Consider the following 10,862-nt stretch of genomic DNA (forward strand, 5'->3'; position numbering starts at 1 on the left):
ATTCCTTCTGTGCTGATCATCTCTAGCTTTTTCCCACTTTGGTTCCCCTGGAACACCCATGCTGACTTTCACAACATACCACCCAACCTGCGTTTTCCTACCAGGAGAATCTCCACTATACGCATGCCAGGATTTCTATCCACAACCCATGAAGCAATGGGCATACCTGGTCCGTATACAAACCCTCTGAGTGCTCACTAATTCTTCAGTATTCCCCTTTTCACCGATAGCTGGGGTTATACAATTCCAACCAGCATGAAGAGACTTATCATTACTTAGATGATATTGTGTTGAGATATGGCATGGCCTCCATGGGCAAAATGTTTTTACCTGTTTCTGTAGCAATAGGACTTAACATTCACCTTCCAATGTAGACATGGAAGATAGAAGATCACTGTTAGGTGACTCAGTTATAATTTCTGTGGTTGCAGAATTATGTTTCTTGTAGTCAGTTTTCTGTGTCCCATCAGATGATCACTAGCTACATATTTTATTAGATGGAAGTCCAAAACTATATGGACCTCTATCATGATGGTCGATTGATGCCATTTTCCTTTGTCAGTCTGATCTCAGGGGAATGGGGGTGGTGTACTGACTCCCAGTGTCCCATTATATCTATATAAGTCTCCAGTTAAGCCAGTAAACAGACATTCTAAGTACCCTTGATTGTACAGGGTGAGTTTGATGGCAGTGTGTTTTAGGATATGGTGGCCAGGAGATTTGACTTGTTTAACATGCCCAGATCCTGGCTCAGTCAGCAGGCACACATAACTGTGTGGCATTGACAGAGATCTCTAGGGATTCAGAAAAGATGATTCAGTATGTATTTGCTGAAGGCCTCTTGAAACTTTGAAAGGGAGTTTTCCAGTTGCTGTCACCTTTCTGCAGAAACCACAACTTCAGTTCAGTTCAGTCGCTCAGTCGTGTATGACTCTTTGCGACCCCATGAATCACAGCACGCCAGGCCTCCCTGTCCATCACCAACTCCCGGAGTTCACTCAAACTAATCTCCATCGAGTCGGTGATGCCATCCAGCCATCTCATTCTCTGTCATCTCCTTCTCCTCCTGCCCCCAATCCCTAAATAATTGGAAGAGATTTCTCATTTCAAAAACTGGAAAACTACAGTGAGAAAACACAGCCTAGATAATTAGCTGCAAGCACTCGAAATAATGCCTATCTGAATGACTGGACAGTTAACCTTTTTAATGAGAAAACTCCACATTAAACTAAGAAAACTTTATACAAATATATTTATTCATAATAAACACATTCAACCAGCTTCAGATCACAATGCCATTCATTGAGCAGAATAAGTGTTTTTTTGGATGTGATTTCATATTGGGGAGGAGAGGATAGGGCAGGGGGCAGAAAGAGAAAAATAGACATATTGATTATAACCTACTACTGGATTCCTTTGTCTTTTGCCAGTATGGTCAGCATCTTGTTCTGATTTGGCATATAGTTTAATTGAACTATTCACTGTATGAATAAAAGATCAAATATCAAGTCATCTGATGCAAACCAGTAAATCACTGACCTGACTCCATGTTTTATGTACCTCATAAAAGTACCACAATTAATATACTCTCTTCTAATTCCTGAGACTTGAAGCATGGGTTGGAATTTAGGGTTACCACATTCAAATCAGAACTTGGATTTAAATGCTAAGCATCTGAAGTAGGCTAAGCCATCAACCTGATAATGTAGTCATAGCTTGTCCTCACTTGATTATATTAATTTTCATCTTCTTGTCACCTCAACTTCTGTTGATATGGGCAATCAAATGGAAAAAGAAAACAGGGTGGGGTAGGGTAGAAGAGAAGGACTAGTTTGAGTCCCTGATTAAGGAGAGAGCTTTGTCTCTATTTTATCAGACATTTTAGCTTTGTTTACTCTGAAAATGTAGATTGCAGACCCTACCCAGGTGCTTATTCCATCTGGAGAAGAGAGAAAAGAAACAGCAGGTGACTGGATTCTTTCAATAAAACAGGAGCACAGAGCTGAAAAATCCTGTTAGATAGCTCTCATGTGGGTTATATATTTTGAGTTACCCTCTTGTAATACCTTCATGCTCAAACTATTTCCTCTGCCATCACATACTTTTCTGTTTTTTCTTGACTGCAAATTGTAAACCATAAATGAAATAAGATTCTTTTCTTGTTGTTGAATTCTGCAATGAGCCAATTCTAGACAGCCTATTCCTTCTCCCTTATTTTTCTCATAAATATTTTAAATATATTTAATTTGCCTGATAATATTCAGATAAGATGGCTCAGACAGTAAAAGATCTGCCTGCAATGCAGGAGACCTGGGTTTGATCCCTAGGTCAGGAAGATCCCCTGGAGGAGAGCATGGCAACCCACTCCAGTATTCTTGCCTGAAAAATCCCATGGACAGAGGAGCCTGGCCGGCTAAAGTCCATAGGGTCACAAAGAGTGGGACATGACAGAGCAACTAACACTGTCACTTTCATGGATAGATGTATGGATTTTTTTCGTTCCAAGACATTCTTATGGCAGCTTGACTAATGCTACACAACACAGACTAGGGGCATAAATAAGATAAAATTCCAGATATTTAACTTTAACTATTTTAAGAAAACCTTATGGACCGATGGCTTTCCCTATCGCTTTACAGCAGCAGTTCAGTATCAGCCCTTAGGACACAGCTTGTGAAAACAGCACGTATCTGCCTTTGTCTGTAGGAGTCATCAGCCCATGAAAACAATGTCAAGATTGTCCAGGGTGTAGTTGGAACAGAAGAGTCACCACTGCCAGTTGTATTTATTCTGTTTTCTGTTTTCTTTTTTCTCTTTATTCTGAAGTTTTCAAGGTACTTATCTGTGTGTGAAAAGTAAACTTCAAGAATTAATACATTTGAAATGTTTGCTATGAAGTTTTTTGCCCTAAACTTGTTGGAATGGTATAAGAAACACACATCCCAGTTTTCCTAAGATGATCCAGTTTATTCTTATTGTATCAACATTGTTACCAATAACACACATTTTACTCTCAAAATGTCTTGATTTTACAATAAATTATATGAACACCTTAGTTCTGGGACTAATCCAATACCCTAGGGCTAGTAGGCTAACCTCATGTTTTACTAGCTATGTGACCTTGGAAAAGTTCTTTAATTTCTCTGTATTCCTTCTTACCTTTCACTAATCTAGACCCACAGAAGAATATTTAAAGAAGCAACTGTATAACCAAATACAATGTTTAAGTGATTTGGCAACAAAGTGTCCATGGCCTCTACAAACTAGAGTTATATGAAAAAATAACATTTCTATAATGGTTTTACCTTCACACACACTTTCCTCCACATTATCACAATTGCTTTTCAGATAATTCTCATGAGGTAGAGAATTAACTTATTATTAACTCATTATTAATATCCTTATTTCTCAGTTTAAGACATTCAGTCAGGGAAGTTGTCTTTCTTAATGCAACAAAAAACGAATGCTAGAGCCAGAACTTAAACCAAATTCTTCTAATCCTACCTGCCCTAATTGGGGCATTAGTAAAGGATAAATACTAAATTCTTAATCATCTTTATTTTCAACTCACATTGAACTATCGACTTAAATAGCTAACACATTCTAAATTATGTATATCTAGCTAGGAGTCCGGAGAAGGCAATGGCAAGCCACTCCAGTACTATTGCCTGGAAAATCCCATGGATGGAGGAGCCTGGTAGGCTGCAGTCCATGGGGTCGCTAAGGGTCAGACACGACTGAGCGACTTCACTTTCACTTTTCACTTTCACACATTGGAGAAGGAAATGGCACCCCACTCCAGTGTTCTTGCCTGGAGAATCCCAGGGACGGGGGAGCCTGGTGGGCTTCCGTCTATGGGGTCACACAGAGTCGGATACGACTGAAGTGACTTAGCAGCAGCAGTAGCAGCAGCTAGGAGTCGGACACGACTGAATGACCTCACTTTCACTTTTCACTTTCATGCATTGGAGAAGGAAATGGCAACCCCCTCCAGTATTCTTGCTTGGAGAAACCCAGCGATGGGGGAGCCTGGTGGGCTGCTGTCTATGGGGTCACACAGAGTCGGACACAACTGAAGCGACTTAGCAGCAGCAGCAGATTTCATTTAGGAATTACCACATTGTATTATAATAACATATTTAATTGTCCCCTTCAACATAAATTTTTAAATATTGTGAGGAAAAAGATTATGGATTTTTTCTTTATCTTTGGGTTTGTAGCAGCTTCCTTAATTCTTGACACACAAGCAGGCACTAAATAAATATTTATTAAATTGAATAAAAGCTGTTTCTTAAGGAGTGTCCTGGAAAATATCAGGTAAAAGGAAAATGTTTTGTTTGCTCAGGGCCTGTATTCACACTCTCTGTTAAGTGATATTTTGAAAACAGGAGACAAGCCCTTCACCTATAAACGGGCCTGCAGCAATCAAAGGCATTCATGGAGAACTGAATTCATTTCCCTGCCCTTTCCTGACATTTCTTCTTGGACATTTTACTGAGAAATAATGGGGAGAGGTTTATCTTCCCCCAAGGAAACCACCCTACCTGTAACCCCATGTCAAAACACTATGACTTTTTAAAATAAGAACATATTTTCTCCATGTCAAGTACTTACTTTCTAGATCCATAAAGATTTCCACAGGCATTAGAATCATTACAAGTCTGCTCCTGATTATCAATAGTGTAATTAGATTGGTAAAAGTCAAATTGTCCCAAGTTTGACATCCTGAAAAATATGAGTAAAAAATGGAAAAGAATAGGAATCAATAAAATTTCTTTTGAGGTACTTACAGGATCAATAGACAATATGATTAGGGCTGGATTTCTATTAGAAAACAAGGTATTCTCTGAATGGGGGAAGGGTATGGAAATGTATGCTAGAAAGCCATTTACAAAACCTATATATCTTCAATTAACTTTTCTGAAGTTTTCACTAAGCAGAACTGTGACTAAATTGACTTTGCCTGTGTGTGTGCAAAGTCACTTCAGTTGTGTTTGACTCTTTGTGATCCTATGGACCATAGCCCACCAGTCATCTCTGTCCATGGGATTCTGCAGGCAAGAATACTGGAGAGGGTTGCCATTTCCTTCTCCAAAATTGATTTTAATTATCTGAAAAAAAAAATTCTTCACCTAACACCTTGTTCTCAGCGGTTTAAGAGAAAAAGTTTAAAAGTTGGTATACATCTTGATTTTCCCCTAAATAATGTTATTTCATCACTTTAAAAACACATAGATAGATATACACATACATATCCATATACATATTTGTTGTTGTTCAGTCCCTCAGCCGTGTCCAACTTTTTGCGACCTCATAGACTGCAGCACTCCAGGTTTCCCTGTCCTTCATCATCTCCCAGAGCTTGTTCAAACTCACGTCCATTGAGTTGGTGATGCCATCCAACTATATTGTCCTCTGTCGTCTCCTTCTCCTGCCTTCAATCCTTCCCAGCATCAGAGTCTTTTCCAGTGAGTCAACTCGTCGCATGAGGTGGCCAAAGTATTGGAGTTTCAGCTTCAGCATCAGTCCTTCTAATGAACACCCAGGACTGATCTCCCTTAGAATGGACTGGTTGGATCTCCTTGCAGTCCAAGGGACTCTCAAGAGTCTTCTCCAGCGTCAGTTCAAAAGCATCAGTTCTTGGGCATTCAGCCTTCTTTATAATCCAACTCTCACAACCATACATGACTATGGGAAAAGCCATAGCTTTGACCATACAGACCTTTATCGGCCAAGTAACCTCTCTACTTTTTCATATGCTGTCTAGGCTTGTCATAACTTTTTTTTCCAAGTAGCAAGCACCTCTTAATTTCATGGTGGCAGTCACCATCTACAGTGATTTTTGAGCATAAGAATATATATATTATACACACACACACACACACAAGCATTATACATATTTAGGTTGGGGCAAGGGCTTCCCTGCTGGCTCAGCTGGAAAAGAATCTGCCTGCAATGTGGGAGACCTCAGTTCAATCCCTGGGTTGAGAAGATCCCCTGGAGAAGGGAATGGCTATCCACTCCAGTATTCTGACCTAGAGAATTCCATGGACTATCCATGGGGTAGCAGAGTGGGACACACTGAGCTACTTTCACTTCACTTCACTTCAGGTTGGGAGAAATGTAATTGCAGTTTCAGACTTTGAATTTTAAATCATTATAACTAGGCTCAAACACATCTTTATTAATTGAAATAGGAACCATTATAATCAACACTTTTTTGCCAACAAGAAATAAGTTGGTTTATTCTTGTAGCATAAAAATCTATGCTTCTGAATTCAATTAACTCTTAGAAAGCATTTTCTGTCCCTTACTGGTTGTGGAAGTATTTTCCATGCTGCTGCTAAGTCGCTTCAGTCATATCCGACTCTGTGCGACCCCATAGATGTCAGCCCACCAGGCTCCTCTGTCCCTGGGATTCTCCAGGCAAGAAAACTGGAGTGGGTTGCCATTTCCTTCTCCAGTTTTCCATGCAAAGTTGCTGAAATGCTTGAAGAAGTGGTAGTCGGTTGGCAAGAGGTCAGGTGAATATAGCGGATGAGGCAAAACTTTGTAGCCCAATTTGTATATATATGAAATACACAGAAAGTAATGTCATTAGCAAAAAAAAAAACATAAAGCAATAAATGCACATTAAAATAATGTATAACATAATCACACTTAAGAATTTATTCCAATATCAAACAGCAAAGTTCAACAATGCAAAACTGCAATTACTTTTGCACTGACCTAATAGCATATGTGTGTGTGTGTGTGTATGTGTGTCATCTATCTGTACTCTTTGCAAAGCCAGGAAGTAAATGGCTGATAATAATATATAAGTTTGATTTATTCATAGAGCTTTAAAGTGTGCTAACAGTCTCTCTACTCCCCCAAAACAAAGATAAAACCCTCAAAACTAATCTTCCAGTTCTACTTGCTAATTCTTAAATGGTGTTTGGAACGTTTTCCTTTTCCCTAGTCCTGTCTGCTGCACCAGGGCTTCTGCTGAGTCAGAGGAAGAAAGGCTTGATTTGGCTACAGAAAAAGAGCCTGTCTTTCCGTACACTCTCTACATAGTTTCTACTCACTACTGGGAATGAAGAGCAGTGCATATAGTCTTGATTGAGACCTAAGGGCTAGAATACCAGAGGGAAAAAGAAAGACTTGTCAGGAGAAAAAGGTGGAGGAAGAAAGTAACAGCAGAGTGGGTAATAGTGTCTCTTTGGATGAAAATTAGAGGAATGGAGTAAAAAAATCTTTCCAACTCAACATTTTAACCTTTATTTTCCTTTGAAAAGCTTTCTATTTCAAAAGAAGAATTTGAAAATCACTAGGAGTAGTTCATATAATAATCTATGGTATACTACTTATAATAAATTTCAAATGAAATTGCATAAACAGTTTGAGCTCTAAGGGTTTCATTAATCAGAAATATTCAAGTAACAATTGCCAAATATATCAATTTTCAGCTCAGTAAAAATGCAAAAACCTACTCTAAAATTAGACTCATACATTTGATATAATAAATCAAGATTTTTCATTAGTAATATATATAAAAGTAGCTATAAATTATGTAAACTAAAATCAGGATTAGGAGAGTGTAAAATCTTTTAATAACTTGCAATTTAAAAAATTTAGAATTTAAGAGCATAACTTTTTCAGTCAATGAAAATATGTTGTTATAAAGCATAGGCAATAATTTACTGAAAGTACACTAAGTTTTCAGAACATGCAAAGCTTTATGTTAATATGATTATTGGTTTTGTAGTCCTCATATAACCTATATTTGTACTTTGTTTAAATGCCAAATTCTTTAGAAGGATCAGACACATACCTTTATATTATTTTATGTTGAAAGATCCTCCAACAAATGTAGCTTTACCTGAGAAATTTTTAACAAATCAGCTCATGAAAAGATGACCTGCTGAGTCTATATATAAGCTTCTAAATTTGTACTCTGACACTCTGAACAGATGCTACAGCCAAAAGAAAAAGCCTGCCAAAAGCCAAACACAGTATTTTATAATACTTGTTACAGTGTACAAACACAGTGAATGGTGTAGAGACAGTTCAATAAAGTAAATGGTAGATTCAGCTTCCTTGTGTGACTAATGTACCATTGAATTCTGATTTAAAATCATTTATTTGAGGCTAACAATAAAGAGGCTTAACACTCCCTCTGCTTCTTAGCCTAGAAGAATATATTCAGCCTTCACAAGATTTTCTAATAACATGTGGCAAAAATCAACATATGGTACATGAACTTAACAATCTTAGCAACAATCTGAAAATGTGTGATCAATTTTATCCAAATCTGAACCATTCAATTTATATAAACAACACTGAGAAAGACTCCCCATGGTCTACATCTGATTATTTCCCTGCTTCTTACTTCTCCATCACAGCCCAAGATAGATATACTAATATGATCTAGAGCACTCCTCATTCACAGGGCATGTTCTGCCCCATTTTTTGCCAATCTTGATCACTGAAAGACATCTATGATATTGTGTTTTATAAGGAAAATATATATCTGGTAATTTAGTTGACCAAAACATGTTTCTCATTATACTTGGTCTTTGTCCATGGTTCCTGACTCATGGCTCCTAAAACCCTTGGAATTTCCTAAGTGTTGAGAGTGACAAAGTTGTCTCTTGGTATGTTAATCAGGTGATTTGAGGACCTCATCTAATGATGGGGGCTGGCTGCCAATGGAGCCAATAATGTGAATAGAGGGTTGGAGCATTCAACCCTACTCTCAATCTCTGAGGAGGGAAGAGGGCTGGGATGTTGAATTAATTGCCTATGGTCAATGACAGGAGAAGGCAATGGCAACCCACACCAGTATTCTTGCCTGGAGAATCCCAGGGACAGAGGAGCCTGGTGTGCTGCAGTCTATGAGGTCGCACAGAGTCGGACACAACTGAGGCAACTTAGCTGCAGCAGCAGCAGGTCAATGACAGCCAGTTATGCCAATTACTGAAAGCTTCATAAAGCCTCAAAAGGATGGGGTTTGGAGAGCTTCGGGGTTGGCAAACCCAGAAGGTGGACATGCTGGGAGAATGGTGCCCTCATAGAGAGGGCATGGAAGCTTCTCTCCCTTCCCCACTCTCTTGCCCTATGCATTTCTTCCATTTGGCTGTTCCTAAGTTATATCCTTCTATAATAAACCGCGATCCAGTAAGTATATTATTTCTCTGCGAACCTCTCTAGCAAATAAACCGAATCTAAGGAGGTGATCCTGGGAACCACCAATTTATAGCCAATTTATAGGTCAGAAGTACAGGTAGCAACCTGGACTTGATATTGGTATCTGATGGGAGGAGAGAGAGAAGCTAATAGTCTATTAGGATTCTTAAGAATTGAGTTGAATTGTAGGACACCCAGATGATGTTCCAAGAATTACTTGGTGCTGTGTAGAAACTTACTCCCTTTAACTTGTTGGAATTGGGGCCACAAATAATTTAGCACCAGATCCATTTCTTCCAGGAAACTGCCTGAGTTGGTTCCCTTTACATTCAAGGATTACTTCAAGGAGGCTTCTTCCTAGTTCTGACTCAGGTTACCTGGCTAATATTCCCAATTCCTATCTGGATCTGGTGGTTTCATCACTAATATCAGCATCAAGTTCGTCACTAATATCAGGTCAAGTTCCCCTGTGATCTGCTTCTTACTGATTCTCCTTTATAGTACTTGAGATTTCTTACGTATCTAGATCTCAGTAACTGAAATCTTCTGTTCAAGGTTACATTGCACTTTGGAAATTTCTGCTAGAGCCAATGGCAGATAGTAAACTAAATTTCTCCACACTGCTTAAAAATATTTGGAATTAAAAAATCTTTAATCAGAGTTGTCTTTTGCCAGGTCACTAGTCAAGTAACAATAAATCATGCATTTTTTTTTGAAGATCTATTGAATAGCAGACTGTGTTCTAGATTTGGAGTTACAGAAGTAGACAAATTAAGAAGTAGAAGTAGACTTGTACTTCAAGAGACATATTTTAATATCAATCCTACTCTATCTACAACAGAAAACAATGACTAGCCTGGTACAGTTCTATGAATTTAAGGTTTAAGTCATTGAAGTTTTGTATCAATCTTTTAAAGTTATTCCATTTTACAGAAAAAGAAGTAGAGATTAAATAACTTTCCCAGATGGAAGCTAATAGGTAGAAAAAAGCCACTATTCGTAACCTAGTAGACTAACTCAAGAACTCACAATTTATCCAAAACAATGTCAGGAATTAGCCAAAATCTATCAAGAAGTGAGCATAAACTATCAAGATGGAGAACTCAAAGGGGAGAAAATTAGGGTATTCAGTGAAATCCTCTTAAGAAAGTCATTTGAATTGAGACCTGGTTGATGAGAAGAAGCCACTTGAAAGACAATGTGAAGAGGGTATAAAGCAAATACTCTGCGGTGGCAAGGAATTGGCAGTTTATAGCTTAGAAAAAAAAGCCACGTGGTTATGGTTTTGAATCAAAGGAAAGTTGAAGAAGATGAAGTTAAAGGCAGAGGTAGAGGCCAGATCATAAAAGCCTTGGCAAGGAGTATAGATTTTATAATAATTGAAATAAGATGCCACTGCAGGGTTTTAAGCATGGGGTACTTTGGCCACCTCATGCGACGAGTTGACTCACTGGGAAAGACTCTGATGCTGGGAAAGGTTAGGGGCGGGAGGAGAAGGGGATGACAGAGAATGAGATGGCTGGATGGCATCACCGACTGTGGACATGAGTTTGAGTGAACTCCGGGAGTTGGTGATGGACAGGGAGGCCTGGTGTGCTGTGATTCATGGGGTCGCGGAGAGTCAGATACGACTGAGCGACTGAACTGAACTGAACTGATGATCAATCTTATGCAGAAATTAAAAAGGGAAA

The 10,862-nt window shown here is 38.6% G+C and overlaps 1 protein-coding gene across 3 annotated transcripts in view; it reads right to left on the bottom strand.

The window, feature by feature from the left end:
- Positions 1–7,942, bottom strand: part of YIPF7 (Yip1 domain family member 7) — a 32,529-nt gene extending 24,587 nt beyond the window's left edge. For all 3 annotated transcript variants that reach the window (XR_016037447.1, XM_088836321.1, XM_088836322.1), the window contains exons 1-2: positions 7,817–7,942; positions 4,615–4,725 (exon numbers count right to left, since the gene is read on the bottom strand). Coding sequence is in view for 2 of the 3 variants with exons in the window: in XM_088836321.1 (XP_088692447.1) it covers positions 4,615–4,724 (110 nt within the window). In the remaining variant the exon portion in view is untranslated. The remainder of the gene's footprint in view (positions 1–4,614; positions 4,726–7,816) is intronic.
- Between the last annotated feature and the right edge of the window lie 2,920 nt (positions 7,943–10,862).

This window comes from Moschus berezovskii, chromosome 5 (genome assembly GCF_049115385.1).
Source record: "Moschus berezovskii isolate FMDL1 chromosome 5, NW_MosBer_1.0, whole genome shotgun sequence".
In the NCBI taxonomy this organism is placed as follows: Eukaryota; Metazoa; Chordata; class Mammalia; order Artiodactyla; family Moschidae; genus Moschus; species Moschus berezovskii.